General features: G+C 39.4%; 1 protein-coding gene across 23 annotated transcripts in view; it reads left to right on the forward strand.

Moving 5' to 3' along the window:
* The window catches only part of LOC104863465 (microtubule-actin cross-linking factor 1), a 340,469-nt gene that overhangs the window by 232,617 nt on the left and 87,579 nt on the right, over positions 1–20,273 (forward strand). For 21 of the 23 annotated variants that reach the window (XM_033767735.1, XM_033767743.1, XM_010625879.3 and 18 more), the window contains 7 exons: positions 1,766–1,883; positions 5,315–5,377; positions 6,166–6,407; positions 7,330–7,459; positions 8,308–8,507; positions 12,412–12,907; positions 13,524–14,995. In XM_033767735.1, coding sequence (XP_033623626.1) covers positions 1,766–1,883; positions 5,315–5,377; positions 6,166–6,407; positions 7,330–7,459; positions 8,308–8,507; positions 12,412–12,907; positions 13,524–14,995 — 2,721 coding nt within the window. The remainder of the gene's footprint in view (positions 1–1,765; positions 1,884–5,314; positions 5,378–6,165; positions 6,408–7,329; positions 7,460–8,307; positions 8,508–12,411; positions 12,908–13,523; positions 14,996–20,273) is intronic. The other 2 variants (XM_010625875.3, XM_033767728.1) reach the window with 1 other exon arrangement.

Raw genomic sequence — 20,273 nt, forward strand, 5'->3', positions numbered from 1 at the left:
AAAAAAAAAAAAAAAAAAAGTATACACAGTCCAGGAAAAGAAAAACTTGTGTAAATATTTTAATATTAAATTATTGAGACATCGTGAGATTAGTACAAGTTACCTGTCGTCTCTACAATTATAAGAGGTGCTCATAGTGGATCATTAGCTTCTAGACATTTTTTATTTTTTCTTTTTCTGAAGTGTGAATACAGTTTTTGGCAGACTCTATATATATTCTGGAATACATATTTGCATACACACACACTCATATGTTATAAAGATTGGCTTCTGCAATTATAGAGGCTGCCCTTAGTTTTTCATGGTACTTCAAGGTCCTACCCTCCAAAAAATAACCTTCAAAGCAACCTAATAACTTTGCATGCTAATAACTTAATAGTAGTGGTTCACATGGTGTCTGACAGATGTCAGTGTGTTTCCTTCAAAATTTTAAAATTTCCTTCCAAGTCCATGCATAGTTTTTAGGACTGGCCCTTAGTAATCAAGAGTGATTACAGTAAGTTCCTGACTTATCGTTCTAATTGTGAACTTTCAGATACAAACTGACCTTGTATTATAAACATCATAGATGCAAACAAATTGTGGAAATAGCCCGTGTGTCTGCCAGACACTGTCACAGTTTTGCTGCTGTGTGCTCACTGTACAATGTGATTGGTCAAGGACTTAATACATTTGCGTGTGTTTGTTTGATTTTCTTATGCTTTATATTTTGTATTTTTGTCAAAGGTGTATAAGATTTATTTTGTCAGGCTTTCAAACAAATCTGACTTGCAAATGTTCAGAACTCGTTTCTAAGTCAGAGACCTACTGTAATGAAAGATATGATATGCAGTTACCATAGATCTGTTAGAGTTAGCCTATAAGAGCTTGCTAGATGTGATGGTTTTGTGTCTTTCTCTGTTGCTTCTCTGCAGCTTAGAGTATGCTTTTATACTAAGTAAATTGTCAGGGATATTCACAATAGAGGCTGGGATGGTGTCCCTGCTTTGAAATGAGTAAAATCATACCACTGTAGCAGGCCATCCCATCTCTAAGAGTTAGTATGACCTGGTACTTTTACCTTACAGCAGATGCTGTTTTTTTCTATAGTAGCTTGAACTCTGCCTCAAATCCAATTTAAAGTTCCCTTGATAAATGGTCAAAGCTTTCTTCTCTTTAAGCAAATAGATTGGTGTATCTTCTCTTATGCTCTCAAGAATTCACCATATTTTTGTAATAACATTTATATTATAATGTGATTGGTAATCTGAGCACTTGGTTCTACAAACTGTCATAATCTGATCTTGTATCCCACTGCTTGACATAGTGCCTGATCTATAGTAAATGCTAAATAATTATTTGTTAAATGAGACGCCAGGTATGCCTTAGCATACCTGTAATCCAGCTACTTGAGAGGTTGAGGGCAGGAGACTTACAAATTTGAGCTCAGCCTGAGCAAGTCAGCAAATCCCTCTCCTCAAAAATAAGAGCATAGAAAGGGCTGGAGGTGTAGCTCAGTGGTAGAGCACTTGCCTAGTATATGTGAGGCCCGAGGTTCAGTTGCCACTACCACCTATGAAAAGAAATAAGTGATGAATGAATAAATGATCCAAATATCCTGAATATTTTAGGTGCTGTTCTTCCATTCCTTGATTACCTGGCTGTATCAGGATCACACAGTGGCTAAATACAGAGCATGATCTCTTAAATGCTTGTCAAAACTTTAGGGAATGTACGAAGAATAGGCCTCCAGGTGTTAAATTTAGCTATTTTGTCCTTTAAACAGGGTCTCCTAGATGACTGGACAAGTAAAGGAACACTAGTGGAAGAAATCAATTGCAAAGGCACATCTTTAGAAAATCTCATCACAGAGATCACAGCACCTGATTCCCCAGCCAAGACAGGTGAGTAGGCTTTTCAAAATGTAGTGGATAAATGTTACTCTGTTTTTGGCCTTTGGTGATTCCTTTTTATTTAAAGTCAAAATCAATGTTGGCTATAAAAAATGGGGGTCACAAAGCAGTCTTCCTCTCAGCCTGATCTGTTTTCCTGTTGGCTACAAAACATTGCTCCATTTTGGCCCAGTTAGAACTGTCAAATGAACATAGATTTTAAATAGGATTTTCATCTTGTGAAACTTTGATGTGTGAACAGGACAGATATGCATCATCTTTAGACTTGGGTCAGCCCTGGCTAGATAAGAGTGTGAGATCTAAGGGAAAGCTAAGTGTTCAGAATCAACATTGGTACAACAGAGACTGGTGCAGTTCTTTAAATCAGATATAAGGATTGTGCCCAGATGTGAGAATAATCTTTTGCTGTAAATTAAATCTTTCAGGCAAAATCTGATATGATTTCACAGTCGCTTGCTAGTTTGTTAATTGAGAAACCATAGGTTTTATTAGCAGACTATGATAATTATACTTTTATAGTCACTTAAATACTTAAAGAAAATTTGACTTTCTTTTTTCCTGGTGATAACAGCTACTTATCTTTAAAACTCTGAAAGTTAAAGATTTCTTGGAACTATCCAAAAGTAACAACATTTTAGAAAACTGGTAATTTGTATACTCTAATACATAAACCTCTAAGTTCAGTGATTAGATCACTGAGTGTGATTAGATCAGAAATCTGTACACTTTCTGTGAAGTATCAGATAAATATTTTAGGTTTGCAGGCCACATTGTTCTGTCACAATTATGTACCCCTGCCTCTGGCACAAAAGCAGCCAAGGACAGTATATAAATGAATAGGTGCAGCTATGTCCAGAATAACTTTGTATACAAGAACAGATAAAGGGCCTGGTTTGTTTGGTTTGGCTTTTTCTGTTTGTTTGTTTGTTTTCAGTGTTTTGAGACAAGGTTTTACTATGTAGCTCAGGCTGGTCTTCAACTCACTATATATCCCAGGCTGGCCTTGAACTCACAGCAGTCTTCTTTCTTAAGCCTCCCACGTGATGGCATTACAGGTGTGCACCACCATGCCTGGCTGAAGGGCAAGGTTTGACTGGTACACTATGGTTTGATGATTCCTGGTCTAGATCAGTCATTTTTCATACCATTTAAAGCACTGTAGTCATTTTTTTGAGTCATTTTATTTAATATACTGTAGTTATTTTTCTTTGAACAGTAGTATACAGGGATGTTCGTGTACAGGTTTGAGTATTATGTCATACTGGTGAACAGCTGTAACCTTTCCAATCAGTGGCACTGAAAAACAAGTTTAAATATACATGTAGAAGTTTCAGGAGCTGCTTATTCTTCCACAAAATGCTGCATAAACTGGTTAAAGGTAGTAAGTTAATGTAGGACCTTCAACACATTTGAACATGCTTTATTGCCATTTCTTTATAGTTAGAAATTTATCCAAATAATTAACTCTAAACCGAACATTTACAGGATCCTGAAAGTACTTCTTTTGGGTGCTTTGAAAGTTAGTGAGAAAATCACTATCCTGCGCTGTTTCATTGTTCTTGTCCAGTACTGAAAAACTGAATATTTGAGTTCATTACATTTGTATAGCTTTTTTCTGTTTCATGAAGTACTTTTCATGTACATCATCTTATGACCTCTTTGTCTTTAATCCTGTGAGAGTTACAGAAGAGACAATAGTGTCTTCTTATTCTAGAGAGTAAACTAAATGCTGACCATAGACTAGGGCTTACAAACTTGAGTTAATGACAGTCTTGGCTGGAACTTTCTTCTAATTACTAGTCCAGTTTTTTTTTTTTCCTGGTTATTACCACAATAAAATGGAAAATAATTGTCCTGCTTCATCTACTTTTTAATTGAAAATGCATTAACATTGACATTGCAGTCTTACAATCACCATGCTAATAAGTAGTTTTTAATTTAACCTTGTACATGACTTTTGTGTAGTGTAATCAATGCACATAGGAGTTTTATTCGGTTTTTCTTCCTCTTCTTCTTCTTCTTCTTCTTCTCCTCCTTCTCCTCCTCCTCCTCCTCCTCCTCCTCTTCCTCCTCCCCCCCCTCCTCCTTCTTCTTCTTCTTCTCCTCCTCCTCCTCCTCTTCCTCCTCCCCCCCCTCCTCCTTCTTCTTCTTCTTCTCCTCCTCCTCCTCCTCTTCCTCCTCCCCCCCCTCCTCCTTCTTCTTCTTCTTCTCCTCCTCCTCCTCCTCTTCCTCCTCCCCCCCCTCCTCCTTCTTCTTCTTCTTCTCCTCCTCCTCCTCCTCTTCCTCCTCCCCCCCCTCCTCCTTCTTCTTCTTCTTCTCCTCCTCCTCCTCCTCTTCCTCCTCCCCCCCCTCCTCCTTCTTCTTCTTCTTCTCCTCCTCCTCCTCCTCCTCCTCCTCCTCCTCCTCCCCCTCCCCCTCCCCTTCCCCCTCCTCCTCCTCCTCCTCTTCCTTCTTCTTCCTTCTTCTTTCTTCTTCTTCATGTAGAGACCAAACACAGTGTTCCATGTATGCTAGGCAAGCATTTTACCCCTAGCTGTACCCCCTTTTAACGTAACACTATATTGTGAATATTTCCCAGATTTCTTTGTAATTATGACATGATTTTTACTGAAATTGGAAGTTCTTCTGAAATACAAGAGATCAAATTGAGGAGAATAAGATAAAATTAATGTAATTAAAACCAAAGGCCTAAAGCAGAATTTGAGAATGCTTATGAGCCAGATGTTAATGTTTAAAATTTCTTTTTTTTTTCTGGTGGGGTAAGGAGAACTAGAATATGTCAAGAAAGGAAAAATAGATAATCTTCCTTTAGAAAAAATATGAGAAGGGCTCATTTTTATGTATTTATTAAATAAATACTGCTTTTATGTTTTTATACTAAACCGGGCGTGGTGGCGCACTCCAGTAATCCCAGCACTCAGGAGGTTTAGGCAGGAGGATTGCTGTGGCCTGGGCGGCATAGTGAGTTCAGGCCCAGGCTGAACTACATAGCAAGACCCTGTCTCACACACAAAAAAAATTTAATTGTACTTACTGTCCATTTTTATTATACTGAAGGACATTGATATTAAAGGTGAATTTATGGGCTTTATTCTACATCCTCACTCCAAAAAAGAGTCAATATTTTTAACAGTACTTACTGCACAAAATTCGAGAAGGTTCCAGAGAATTCAAGTTGGAGAGTTAAGAATTTAATTTCCTCTAGAAAAGATTACGTGTCGTTATTGTTGAGGAAACACCTCAAATGACATTTTGTTGGCTGGCAGCTAAATGATTTGTCTCTTTCCGTGAGTATGTTGTCCTGTGCTGTGTTGATTTCCTAATACCAAGCTTAAAGTGAGTGTCTAAGAACAAATGCAGTGCCTGTATGTATTCCTAACATGTTGGTCTTGCCTTGTTTGTCTCTCTGTCCTTTTGCTCAGGTTCCATACTGCCCTCTGTAGGAAGCTCTGTAGGCAGTGTAAACGGATACCACACCTGCAAAGGTGAGAATGCCATTTCAATGGTGCCTCTTTTTGGGGTGTGTTTAGGACAGTGTTCTCGTTTGCATCTCTGTGTTTTCCAATATGTGTAGAAGAACTGCTGCCGCCAGGAGGGACATGAGGGCAAAAGTTTGGGGAGGAGCAACTGTGATGCTGCTCTGCTTGCTGGCTATGGGCTAAAAAAGTTGGCAGCCCCTGAACTAAAAGTACTGAGGAAAAATACTAGCTCACCAGATAAGACCAATATGGAGAGACCTTGGGGGAAAAAAGGAATCTTTAAATTATGAAGAAGCGGGTTGGGGATTTACCTCAGTGGCAGGGCCCCTGCTTCACAAGTGCAAGGTCCTGAGTTCGATCCCCAGTACCCAAGAAAAAAATTAAAAACAAAAAATAAATTATAAAGAAGCTGTTCCTAGAGGTAATCTAGGGAAGCCCTCAACTTCCCTGGGTGACTTCTTTGTAGCTGTGAGAAAAGAGAGCAGAAAAATGTTGCGAGTCCATTACCCCCGATAGTATGCTACAATTGGCTTTTATTGTGCTCCCTTCACTTGTTTCCACTATTTTTTTCCAGCATCTTAAGGTATACTCTAGAATATGTAATGCCTAAACCAGAAAGCAGATTGTGAGCTCTTCTGATTTTTATAAACAAAAACTTGTGTGTGGTTTAGGAGGAAGATAATCACTAGTTAACTAAAGGAGTAGGACAGATGCTTAATCCTGACAAGAAGTTCCAGAGTGAGAAGCCAAGAGGAGTGCTTTTCCCAATCTGATTTCTGTGTCTGTGATACTAGATCTGACGGAGATCCAGTGTGACATGTCAGATGTAAATGTGAAGTATGAGAAACTGGGGGGCGTACTTCAGGATCGCCAGAAAAACCTTCAAGCTATCCTCAGCAGAATGGAGGACGTTCAGAAGGAGGTGAGCTCAGTGCTGCAGTGGCTGGAATCAAAAGAGGAAGTCCTGAAAGCCATGGATGCCACTTTGTCTCCAACCAAGACAGAAACAGTGAAAGCCCAAGCTGAATCTAACAAGGTACTGTGTTTATATTAGTTCTCTCAAGACTAAGAGGAAGAGTGAGATGTAGCCAGCTATCCAGGCTGTGATAAGAGTGTGTGTGGCTTCCAAATGTTTAATGTGCCTTAACTTTCCTACAGGATTTTCTTACCTATGAAATTAGAAATTGTAAATCGGGTTCAGAGACAAAACCTGAAATATTTGCAGAAAGATGATAGCACCCCCAGATATATGGGTCCTTTGAGAATGAGGTCTCATTTGCCATATGATGTTACATGAGAGCCAACTCATTCTCATCGAAGCATCTTTTCTATTCTAAAACACTAATTATACTTCATTCTTAAGATTGATATAGGGGCAAGAAAAAAATGTCAAAAGATGTGAGACCATAGAAGATCCTGTAAGAAATTTTCTCCAAAAGTTCTAATATTCCAATTGAGTATAATTGAACGTAGCATATTATCTGCTCCAACTACCAAAACATTGCCATCATTATTTCTTGGCATTTTTGGTGTATAAGGAATGCAAATTCCTACTTATTAGGTTCACTTGATGGATTTTTTTTTTTTTAAGCTTTTTTGAGACAGGATCTCCCTGTACAGTTCACATTGACCTTGAATTCACCATGTAGCCTAGGCTGGCCTTGAACTTGTGGCGATCCTCCTGGAGGATCCCAAGTGCTGGGATTACAGGTGTGCACTACCACACCTGGCTAGATTTTCATTTTAAAGTAAATAGTGAAATAGAAAAGTTAGCTACCTTAAAATCACAAAATAAGCCATAGAATCAGAGCAGATCCTATATTTAGTTGCTAATCAGTCTTTCAGTCATTTCATACATGCACGCACACACACACACACACACACACACACACACACACACAAAACTTTTTATTTCCTGCCCTGAATCTCATGGCATGTCTGATGTTCTTTCTTCATAGGCCTTCCTGGCTGAATTAGAACAGAATTCTCCAAAAATCCAAAAAGTAAAGGAAGCCTTGGCTGGATTACTGATGACATATTCCAACTCACAAGAAGCAGAACATTGGAAGAAAATGCAAGAGGAGCTCGGTAAGTTATCACAGAAGTGTTTCATGTTCACTAAACTGCTTTTCTCTAAAACAGAGAATTTGAGCACATCTTATAAAATAGGAATTATGTTCAGTTAAATTTTGTAACCAAGGAAGCAATCCATATAGGGCCATAGAGGGAGCCTGAATAGGGAAAATTTTTAGAAACTTGGAATCAGAAATCTAGTTTTCTAAAGCAAGCCAATTAGCTCTGTGGTGCTGCTGCCTGCCTCGTAAGCACAAGGTCCTGAGTTTGATCCCTGGTACCAAAAAAATAAAAAAAATAAAGGAACACCAAAAATGAAAATGGGATATAATCTAAATATTCAGTAAAGGGGTTAGGAAAAACTATGTGTAAGTAATGTAGGTGTATATTTATTAGCATGAAAAAAATGTATTAGCATGAAAATAATATAGTAAATTTTAAACATACTACTTTTGTAAATATATATAGCACATTTTACACTTATTTGGGTGTGTGTGTGTGTGTGTGTGTGTGTGTGTGTTTTGTGTTTTTTTTTTTTTTAACCAAGGATTGAACTCAGGACCTTGCACATGTGAGGCAGGGGGCAGAAATGAGGCAGGTGGCAGAACCACTGAGCTAAATCCCTGGCCCTGTTTTGTGCAATTTTAACATGTACAGTTCCATGTTACCACCACTCCAATGAAGATACAGAATGTTTTGAATTACTTTAGTTAAAACTTTTAAAAAGCTATTTTTAATTTTAAACAAATGTTAAATAATGTTTCTGGGTAATTTCCTGTAGTATATGAAGAACATAATTTAAAGACAGAGCCAGTTGCTGATGAGAGAGAAGGAACCTACATTGTCTCATTTCCTCCTTACAGACTCCCGATGGGAAAGGGCCACTGAGGTGACTGTGGCTCGGCAAAAGCAGCTAGAGGAATCTGTGAGCCATCTGGCTGGCTTCCAGGCAGCAGAATCCCAGCTCCGGCCCTGGCTGATGGAGAAGGAGCTGATGATGGGAGTTCTGGGACCCCTGTCTATTGACCCCAACATGTTGAATGCCCAAAAGCAGCAGGTTCAGGTGAGCATTAGTGCTTAAAGCTTAGAGCAAAGAAACTGGGAGTCACACGGACCTGGATTTGAGTGCTTCTCACAAGCAAGTAGATTTCATATGACCCTTGGTGAATCATGTAATTTCTTTTTTTATATATCTTTTATTCCCAGCTGAATCATTTAATTTCTTAAAGGCTCACTCTGTTTAGTTGAGTGTTTTGTGTGTGGGTTTTTTTGTTTTTTTTTTGGTACTGGGGATCAAACTCAGGTCCTTGTGCTTACTAGGCAGACAGCAGAACCACTGAGCTAAATCCCTGGCTCACTCTATTTAGTTTTAATGAAATGTTTATCATGATGTCTGTCAAATACCAAATAGGCAATAACTCTTATCATATCATTAAGACAGAAAACAAGATGAGAGAATATGATAAAGGAAACATTTTTCTGACTAAATTATAGAATCATAGTTAATTTTAATACCCAATAGTACTGACCCATGTTACTTGACATAATATCTTATGTGTGCTGGCATTGATTAGATTTTCTGTTGGCCAGACCTCAAATAAAAAGTGTATTTAATCACCTAACATTATAGAAATTTAGGTTGGTCGAATGTATGACACTTCCAGAGCCAGGCATAGTAGTGGTACATACCTGTGATCTTAGTACTTGGAAGGCTGAAGCAGAAGGATTGCCAGAGAGGCTAGTCTGGGCTGCATCGTAAGATCCTGTCTCAAAAAGAAAAAAAAAAAGCTTAAAAATAATGATGTCACTTCCAGTAACTTAGCCCTACCTAGAATCTTTTCCATGTTCTACTTTATTTCCAGATCTATTCCGTTTCTTTTCTCCTCTCATCAGGTCTCCTAAGTTAAAACCTAAGAGCATTTTTTGTATGTGTGTGTGCAGGGATCAAACTCAAGACCTTGCCCTTGCTATGCAAGCTGGGCACCACTGAGCAACATCCCCAGCCTAAGAGTAATTTTTTTTCCCTGTTAAGTTTATTGGTACATTTAAAGCAAACAGTACAGCTACATTTATCATTGGGATCTTGTACCTTCACGTGATATGTCTTCATTCTTATTTTTCCCCATACCCCTGCCCTTCCTTCACCCCCTTCACTCTCCCTATTTACAAAGATTTTATTTCCATTTTTTTCTTTTTTCACATTTTCTTTTCCCTTATTTTCTTTCCCCAAGCCTTCCCACTTTCCCTTATAGCCATTTTCTTCCTATTTCACACTATCAATTATACCATTTGAACTTATTTACATTGAGTAATTTTTTGAAGGAATTCTTTCTTTCACCCCCTGTAGTCACATAATTATTGAGCTTTACTTACTTTAGTTAAAAACATTTTTTTGAGTTGGTTGTGGTGGCACATGCTTGTAATACCAGCACTTGGTAGGCCAAGGCAGGAGTATTTCCATGAGTTCAAGGCCAGGCTAAACAGTATAGCGAGAGACCCTGTCTCAAACAAACAAAACAAGAGCCAGGGATTTAGCTCAGTGCATATGCCACCTGCCTTGCAAGCCGAAGGACCCAAGTTTGATCCCCTGTACCAGAAAACAGACAAACAAACAAACCCAAGATTCAGCTCAGTGGCACCATGCCTGCCTCATAAGTGCAAGGTCCTGAGTTAGATCCCTGGTACAGGAAAAAAAATTAAAAAAAAAAACAAGGGCTCACTTCAGCAGCATATATACGAAAAAATTTTTTTAAAATTTCTGAGCCAGTGGTCATAAGATAATCACCTTAACATAAATGATATGTTCAAATCTGTTGCAGTATAAGATGTCAGATAACCTCTAGAAAACTCCATGAAACATTCATAAGAAAAAAAGGATTTTAAAAGGCAAATGACATCTTATTACTGTTATGAGAATAATTATGAGTACATAGGATTCCTTGAAAGGGCCTCAATCAACAGAGATTCCCTAAACAATACATTGAAAGGCATTATTGTCATCTCCATTCTTCTACCTGTAGGTTTTATTTCTGTACTACAGCATCAGAACAGCTTCTTGATGTATTCCTCTCCCCACACACAGTTATCAAATTATCTTTGTGCGTGGGTGGGTATTGGAGATTGAGTCCAGGGCTTTATGTGCACTAGGCAGTCATTTTACCACTGAACTACATACCCAGCCTTTTAAAAAAATTTTTTATTTTTGACAGGGTCTCACTGAGTTGCTCAGGAAGGCCTTATACTTGCAAGGCTGGGCCACATATATCTGGGATTACAGGCCTGCACCACAATACCTGGCTCAAATTATCTCCCTTAATCACATACCTGAGTATATTAAAATCCTCAATGACTCTTGTCTGACTATTGAACAGATTAAATATGTAATATGTAAGTCTTTTCACAGTCTGGCCCCCACGTGTCTTACCAGCTGTATTTCTATGTCCCCTTATACTCAGATTTCTACCTACACCAGAAGGTTGTTCTTTTCCCTTGTAACTTGTAACTAACGTCTCCCAAACACGCTCCTTTCACCACTATTACACTGTGGAGAATTTCTCTTCATTCTTTGGTGTCACCTCTGGGACATCTTTCTCATGTCCCTCTTCTACTTTTTGTTATGCCCAACAGACTTAATCAGCATGAATCCATGCTTTCACAGTAACATTTTCCTTGTTCACATCAGTGTTTTATTATTTTTACTTTTATTATACTTTATTGTAGTTTATTATTCATAGTATTGTTATTTCTTAAGGTCATATCTTATTTTTGTATAGTATAAATGCTGAGGATTTCCCATAAACTATCACATTAATTTTGTTTTCCCCCTGCTTTGTGGTACTAGGATTAAACCCAGGGCCTCATTCATGCCAGGGAAGTGCTGTACCACTGAGCTACATCCCCAGCTCTCATTTAATCTTTACAACAGCCAAGATAAGTACTTTACTATTCTCATCTTACAGATGAGGAAGCTGAGGTGTGAACAACTTCAAAAAGCTTTCCTAAGTTTTTACAGCTAGTGAGTGGCACAGTCAGGATTCGAATGCAGGTACTGTGGCACTAGAGTCTGTGATACAGTAGTATTTCTTTGATGAGAGCAGCAGAGAATAGAAAATAAATATAAAAGCATGGTTCTTGTTTTAAAGAAGCTCTTTATGTAGTTGTATTATGCTATAATGTACAGAGCACATGTTCTATTGAAATTTCAATAAAAAGGGGCTGGGGATTTAGCTCAGAGGTGCTGCTGCCTGTCTCATAAGCACAAGGACCTGAGTTCGATCCCTGTTACCAAAAAAAAAAAAGAGAGAGAGAAATGAAACCCCAATAAACTAAGACAGAGAGGCATTGAAAGTTGAAATGACAAACCATCAAGTCATACAGCTTGCTCTGGGACCAAGTGTTCCAAATTTTGAATTCAGAGGTCTGGTGTTGCTTAGCAAAGCTGATAAATGCCATTCTGGTTTCCCAGCCCACACTTACCTTAGCAACTGATATTAAAACAAAATGGGACAAATAAGAAAAAAAAAATAGATACAATCGACAGTCTTTTCAAAATAAATTTTTAGTAAACAGTTGTTAAAAGTAATAGTGTTTCAGCCAGGTGTAGTGGTAAACACCTGTAATCCTAGCACTTGGGTAGCTGAGGCAGGAGGATCACGAGTTCAAGGCCAGCCTAGACTAGTGAGACCCTGTCTCAAAAAAAAAAAGTAATATAGCTTCAGTCTAGTTATCTGTTACTTGGAGTTTTCTGGACTTTTTTCAAAATAGGTTGGCACAATCCAAAGTCAGTTTTTATTCTGACACTGCTTTTAAATGTGTTTTTTCTTCGTTTGTTTTGTTTTGTTTTTTGCTTCCGGGGATCAAATATGGGTCCTTGTGCTTGCAAGGCAGGCGATGTAACCACTGAGCTAAATCCCAAGCTCAGATGTGTTTTTTCTTTGTAAACATACTGGTGTCATTTTTTGTTACAGTTTATGCTGAAGGAATTTGAAGCACGCAGGCAACAGCATGAGCAGCTGAATGAGGCCGCTCAGGGGATCCTAACAGGCCCAGGAGATGTCTCTCCATCCACCAGCCAAGTACAGAAAGAACTCGAGAGCATCAATCAGAAGTGGGTTGAGCTAACCGACAAACTGAATTCCCGTTCCAGCCAAATTGACCAAGCTATTATCAAAAGCACCCAGTACCAAGAGTTGCTGCAGGACTTATCAGAGAAAGTGAAAGCAGTTGGACAGCGACTGAGTGTCCAGTCAGCCATCAGCACTCAACCTGAGGCTGTAAAGCAGCAATTGGAGGAGACCAGTGAGATTCGGTCTGACTTGGAGCAACTTGACAGTGAGATTAAGGAGGCCCAGACACTGTGCAATGCACTATCAGTCCTTATTGGTGAACAGTACCTCAAGGATGAGCTGAAGAAACGTTTAGAGACAGTCACCCTGCCACTCCAAGGCTTAGAAGACCTTGCAGGTGAGTTGGAATAAGGAACACACTTCTGTCATTGTCGGTGGTAAGAAGAAACAAAGTGGTTTAATAGTAGTCTCTGGAATCTAGAAGGACCCTTAAGTAGCATTTGGATTCAGAATTGCTTTAACCAGATCCTTCTTCCAGTGGCAGAACTGCTATGGTTATTAAACTTTGAGCATTAGAAATACGTGGAGCTTTACATGGCACAGTCTTAGTGATAAAAGCTCTAACACAAAATCAGTCATCTGGTAGACTGATGCCTGTAGTTATACTGATAGATGGAGTTGTGCACATTCACCAAAACTTTTTTTTTTCTTTTCTTTTCTTTTTTTTGGGGGGGGTACTGGGGATTGAACTCAGGTCCTTGCGCTTGCAAGGCAGGCCACCAAACCGCTGAGCTAAATCCCCGGCCCCTTTTTATTTTCTTTATATCAGTTTATACTGGTTTAGAAGTACACAGGTTACCTTGGAGGATTGATATAGGGGTTAGATAAGATACAGTGTGTGAAGTAGCCTAGTTACTTGCCTCTCTATGTTAGATTCTCATATACTCTTAGCAAACATTTTTAATGCCATGTTCAGGCTTGATTAATTTCAATTTCATTTTTTTTCATTTTAGCTGATCGCATGAACAGGCTCCAGGCAGCCCTTGCCAGTACCCAGCAGTTTCAGCAAATGTTTGATGAGTTAAGGGCTTGGTTGGATGACAAACAAAGCCAACAAGCAAAAAACCACCCGATTTCTGCAAAATTGGAGCAGATACAGTCTCAGTTGCAAGAGAATGAAGAATTTCAAAAGAACCTTAATCAACATAGTGGTTCTTATGAGGTGATTGTGGCTGAGGGGGAATCTCTGCTGCTCTCTGTACCTCCTGGAGAAGAAAAAAGGACTTTACAAAACCAGATGGTTGAACTCAAAAGCCACTGGGAAGAACTTAGTAAAAAAACTGCTGATAGACAGTCCAGACTCAAGGACTGTATGCAGAAAGCTCAGAAGTATCAGTGGCATGTAGAAGACCTTGTGCCATGGATAGAGGATTATAAGGCCAAGTTATCAGAGTTGCAAGTCACTCTGGACCCAGTCCAACTTGAGTCTGGTCTCCTGAGGTCAAAGGCTATGCTGAGTGAGGTTGAGAAGCGCCGCTCCTTGCTGGAAATACTGAATAGTGCTGCTGACATTCTGATCAATTCTTCAGAAACAGATGAGGATGATATTCGGGATGAAAAGGCTGGGATCAACCAGGACATGGATGCCATTACACTAGAGCTACAGGCCAAAGCAGCGTTGCTTGAAGAAATGAGTCAGAGACTCAAGGAGTTCCAGGAAAGCTTGAAGAATATTGAAAAGAAAGTGGAAGGAGCCAAGCATCAACTTGAAATCTTTGATGCTTTGGGCTCTCAAGCCTGTAGCAACAAGAACCTGGAGAAGCTAAGGGCTCAGCAGGAAGTGCTTCAGGCCCTAGAACCTCAGGTAGACTATCTGAGGAACTTCACTCAGGGGCTGGTAGAAGATGCCCCAGATGGATCTGATGCTTCCCAACTTCTACATCAAGCTGAGGTTGCCCAGCAAGAGTTCCTAGAAGTGAAGCAAAGAGTAAACAGTGGTTGCACGGCAATGGAAAACAAGCTAGAGGGCATTGGCCAGTTTCACTGCCGAGTCCGAGAGCTGTTTTCTCAATTGGCAGACCTGGATGATGAGCTAGATGGCATGGGTGCTATTGGCAGAGATACGGATAGCCTCCAGTCCCAAATTGAGGATGTGCGGTTATTCCTTAACAAAATCCAAATGCTCAAGTTTGACATAGAGGCCTCTGAAGCAGAGTGCCAACAAATGCTGGAAGAAGAGGGGACTCTGGACTTGTTGGGTCTCAAGAGGGAACTAGAAGCTCTGAACAAACAGTGCAGCAAACTGACAGAAAGAGGGAAAGCTCGCCAGGAACAACTAGAGCTGACCTTGGGCCGCGTAGAGGACTTCTACAGGAAATTGAAAGTACTGAATGATGCTACCACTGCAGCGGAAGAAGGAGAGGCACTACAGTGGGTAGTGGGGACCGAAGTGGATGTCATCAACCAACAATTAGCCGATTTTAAAGTAAGTCTCATCCTTGTTTATTTGAGATCTTTTTCTGTCTCATGTATATTTCTTTGCCATTACCTTACATACCAGTTGAGCATACATGTTCACTTGTGTCCCTGGTTTCCTTATTCTTCCTCATCAAAGCACACTATTTGAAAACTAAACAGTATCTTGGACTTCTGAGCACACTGATTTCAGCAGCTTTTTGTTTTGGTTTATTTTTTTTATAACCAATTAAACATACAAAAGAAATGCCTAAGATTTATCTCTTATGCAGAGAATCTCCTTTTATGATTTCTTGAGATTACAAATTAGCTGGTTTGGTAACTGCAAGGAAGATAAGTTTGGGTGCTTGTTTTTCAAAGTAAGTTATGAGTAGGGGCTGAGGATATTTAGCTTAGTAGTGCTATGCCTGCCTGGTAAGTGCAAGTGAGTTCAATCCCTGGTACCAAAAAGAAAATAACAAAATAAGTTATGAGAAGCCATAAGGATGGACATGGACTCATCTTGTACAGTGTTGATTTTATAGATTTCAGGAGGAAATTATGGATGTGTTATGGAATAAAACAAAATTCTCATGACTTATTAAATGAAACATGCTTCATATAAATTTCCCACTTACAGCACGCACCTTAAGAATATACTCTGGACGAGCTAGGTGTGGTGGTGCATGCCTGTAATCTCAGCACTCAAGAGGCTGAGGCAGGAGGATTGCCGTGAGTTCAAGGCCAACTTGCACTACAAAGCGAAACCCCATCTCAAAAAAGATGAGGGAAAAATACACTCTAGATACTTCAAAAGTATGAGTTCTTTGCATGTAAGAGAAGTACTGTCTTAATTACTAAAGTACTTTTTAGTTCTTTACCTGCATCAGAATTTCCAGTGCCAGCTTTATGAGTCTGAATTCATACAACAGGGGGTGGTTAGATGACTGGAACCCAAAGTGTATTTGCTGATCAAGCACTTTTCTCTTGAGTCTTGGCTCTCACTATGTAAGCCCTTTTACCAAGAGCTTCCTTTGATGTATCTGAAATATCTAAGATTGCCGCCCTCTGCCACTGTGCCCTTCAGAGTACATGGAATAGATTGAGAAAAGATATTTTGAGCACTTTTATTTTCATCACTAGTGTTAATTATTCCTACTAACAGAGCTAACACTCCTGCCATCAGAATAAAATTTGTTCTTTCGAAGCTGCTACCTATACAGATTCTATGTTAGAAACATTGGTGGGAGCTGGGCATGTAGCACCTGCCTGTAATCTCAGAACTGTCTGATGAGGCAGGAAGATAGTAAGTAAGTTGAAGTCCAGCTTCGGCAGGTAGATAGATAAATAGTGTTGACACCTGGTCAGAGCCACATGGTGAATATAATTCAACTATAGAAAGATACCTGTTTCAGAAGGGCCTTTCTAGGAGCTTAAGGGACATTCAGCATTAAAGTGAGACATTGACTGAAGGCCCCCTCACCACGTTTGAAAATAGTATACTCAGAGCAATAGAAGTTATTGTGTTTGGATTTCTTTTCTTTTCTTTCTTTGGTCCTATGGATTAAACCCAGGGCCTTCACACTCAGCTATATCCCCAGCCCTCCCTGCCTGCCTGCCTGCCTGCCTGCCTGCCTATCTATCTAGATAGATAGACAGACAGGCATAGTCTTGATAAATTGCCCAGAGTAGGCTCATTTTGCAATCCTGCTTCAGCCTCCCAGAATGCTAGGATTACAGGCATGTGCTACCATAGCAAGGGTAGGTGAGAAATTCCTTTTTTAAATACCATTGCCTCATTATTATATGGGCATGAGAGCCTTACCTGTGTCAGTTTGTGCGTTTTTCTTTCCTGTTGTTGTTAGATCCTTGACAACAGAGCCTTTATTCTATAAGTTTGTATGCATTATCCAACACAGCTGGATCTGAATTACTTAAAACTTTAACTGTCTGACAACTAAGTGAATTTCTTAGAAAATAAAGTTTATCTTGGTAGGCTTCAAAATAATTTCACTTACTCAGATTCTAGTTTGTATAGGAATTATTTTAAGTTTTATTTGCCTATTTTTCTCAATGCTGTATTTTTTCCTCAGTGCTTTATTGTATATACCATTAAGTTGTTTATGTTGTTGTTGTTTTTCTGAGTGCAGGTTAACATTAAAAAGATTTTACTAGGGGCCAGGGATTTACCTCAGAGGTTCTGCCTCCTGCCTCTTAAGCACAAGGTCCCGAGTTCAATCCCTGGTACCAAAAAAAAATTTTTTTTACTGTTCTCTACTATGGTGATATTCTCAAATATATTAGAGACTTTTGGGACTGCTCCATTTTAAATGTTTTATATTGTGCAGTTTGAATGCTGTATTGAAATGTTGGACACCTGTCAATTGTAGTACTTGGATTTGTTGTGTATAGCCCTTTGGGAGCGGTCATTTCTGAGTTTTTCCCCCAGACTACCATGATATCAAGTATTACAGTCGGTGCTGTACCTTCAGGTTCATCCAGCCACAGACTGGTAATATTTAAGGGGGAAATACAATTAAAAATAATACAAATTAAAAAACACCACAGTGAGGCCAAGGATGTAGCTCAGTGGTGCCACTGCCTGCCACGCAAGTACAAGGTCCCAAGTTCAATCCCTAGTACCAAAAAATAAAAATAAAATAAAAAATAAAAAACAATACAGTATACTAATTGTTCCCATGACATTTACAATGTATTATGTATCATAAATAGTCTAGACATGATTTAAAGTGTATGGAGAGATGTAAATATTATGCCATTTTCTATATAGGGTCTAAATATGTGTCATTTCTAAATATGAGGGGATTTTGGAACCAATACCCATGGATACAGAATAGATTAAGTCTGTTTCTTCTCCCTTCTAATCTTCAGTGACCAAGAAAATGAAATAAACAAGCCTGTTAAAATTGCCTTAACTGGGCTGGGGATTCAGTTCAGTGGTGCCACGCCTGCATAACTAACAAGCTCCAGGTTCAGATTTCTATCCATGGTACCCCCCCAAAATTGGCTTAACTATTAGCTAAAATACAAGGAAGAGCCTCCAGTTAAGCATACATAGTGTTTGGATTTGACAACAAGTCATGTTTTCCTTGGTTTCTAAAAATATTCTGAATTTTTGTATTGCTGGAATATTTTAATAAATAACTGGGTGTTACTGTACTTTTTGTGTCCAACATATGTTACCTTCTAGTGCTGAGTTCAGTACCAACTTGGTCCTTGTTACAACCAGCTCATTTCATTGGTTTCTAAGAATAAGCCCCTACCACAAATATTATGAATATAAAGACTGGGAGGAGACAGTCAGCAAGGCATTGGCGGAGTGTGTTTATCTGCAGGGTTCGGGTGTTGGCAGGACAAGCCTGAATCCAGGGTAGAGAAGTAGGAAGGCGTGGAGTGCTGTTAGAATGTTCTGTTAAGTCAGTTTGTAGTTACTATAAAATGTTCAGTACCCCTTCAAGTTGGGTATGTGCATCAGAAAGAAGCCCTGTTCCATTAGTCCACTTTGTAAGGAAGTCAAAATCTTTAAGGAGTTTTTCCTCCTTCCAGCAAAGGTCCTTAGGTAAGAGAGGAGGAGCATACTCCTGGCTGAGCTCATGCTGAGCTCATGGGAAGTGAAAACAATGAGAGAGGAAGAACTCCTCTGTCAGTTCCACAGTCTCTTACAGGCTGCATAAAGGGGAGATCTTTTTAGACCCATTCTAAGGACTGAGTCATTTTCATGATATGAGTTTTGCATTGCTGGGACAGTGTGCTGCGTTGTAGCCCAGACTCATAAATTATGACCCTGCCTTCAGATTCAAATTATTTTAATAAAAAAATGAAGATAAATATTTAAAACAGTATTAGTTTTAAGTTTTTAGCCTTTTTCTTTGATTAATGAGATCATACTGTCAACACATCATATTTATGAGGAGAGAATATGTATCTGTGGAACAGAACCACAGACTCTGCTTTGACCTGGCTAATTCCACTGGGAATTAGCAGTGGACACAGATCAGTCAAATCTGTGGTGAACCTCCAGGCTTATTGAAACTGTACAGTCCTGCTAAAAAAATCCGTGCCACAGCAGTTAGTCTATGGGAAAAATTATTTCTTCCTTCAAAGAACGTAGAACAATTAAAGTCATTATTCCTAGAGATTTTCTTTACCTCAGTTACCTCTGAATATAGAATTTGGTCAGCCAGTGAGGACCTGACCTATCAGATGAGACTGGATAAGAGTCTTTTCTACTGTGAGCAAGCAAAGACCCCAGCCCTCCTGAATTAGAACCTTTACTAGATTCAGCTTCTGTTGGAAGTAGAGAGAAAGAAGCCTTTCCAGAAATCGTAATGAGAGTATTGAGGATGTTTTCAGAAAACTGGGAGGAAAGGCCTGGCTAACCTCTTCAGGAAATTCTATTTTCCTGAACAAGAGAGCCTCTGATTATTGAGGAAAAGGAATTGTATGTGCTTCACAAGAGGCTAAGGACAAAGGAGGAACCTCTTTGTCACTGAAACTTGAGCCAAAGAATTCCCCTAATGTCACCTTTCTGGGAAGGTTAGAAAAAGTAAAAATCCCTTAAGTCTAGTGCTAACAAGAGATTTTCCTTATTTTGAAATTCCCTGTGGGAATTTTACTAGTCAAGAATTGACATCTTGAGCCCCTCTCTTGCATGCCTGCTCTGCCTCAAGAACCATGCTGATCTTTCAGGCAGAAAGCACATTGTGCTTTTGGCATCATGCTGATAAGCAGCATCAAGAAACCTTGATGCACTTTCATTCGCTCTGTGTTCATGAGTACGATTCAGGCCAGGCTTCATACTGCTCAGTGGTAAGAAAGCCAAAGGGGAAGATGGAAACGTTTTTCAGGCTCTGTTTCTCACAGTCATTTACTTCACCTAATGGTGTATCTGAAGCATCCAAGCCAAACCTTTCCTTAATCTTTGGCTGGACTGGTGGGCTTTTAGGCATGGCAACAGGCTTCCCTATGACAATTCTCACTCCTGATTCAGACTGATCAGAGCTCAGGATCAGGGACTCATTACATTTGCAGCTTCTGTATGGAAGAACTACATATCCTACTCTAAAACCAGAACAAGGAAATTCTTTATTTAAATGCCTTTATTCAGTTTTTGCCTTGTAGTAGGCAAGTTTAGGCTGCCCTATCACTACATGTGAAAACCTTTGGAAGACAGGGCCCAGTGTGGAGCTCAGAAACTGCCAGTTTGCACATAAATACTTGCTCCTTACTTTCAAATGATTACAAAAGCAGTTTCAGCACATCTGAAGTTTTGCCAGTTACTATACCCT

The sequence above is a fragment of the Fukomys damarensis genome, unplaced genomic scaffold (assembly GCF_012274545.1).
Source record: "Fukomys damarensis isolate Sample0158 unplaced genomic scaffold, DMR_v1.0_HiC HiC_scaffold_23, whole genome shotgun sequence".
NCBI lineage: Eukaryota > Metazoa > Chordata > Mammalia > Rodentia > Bathyergidae > Fukomys > Fukomys damarensis.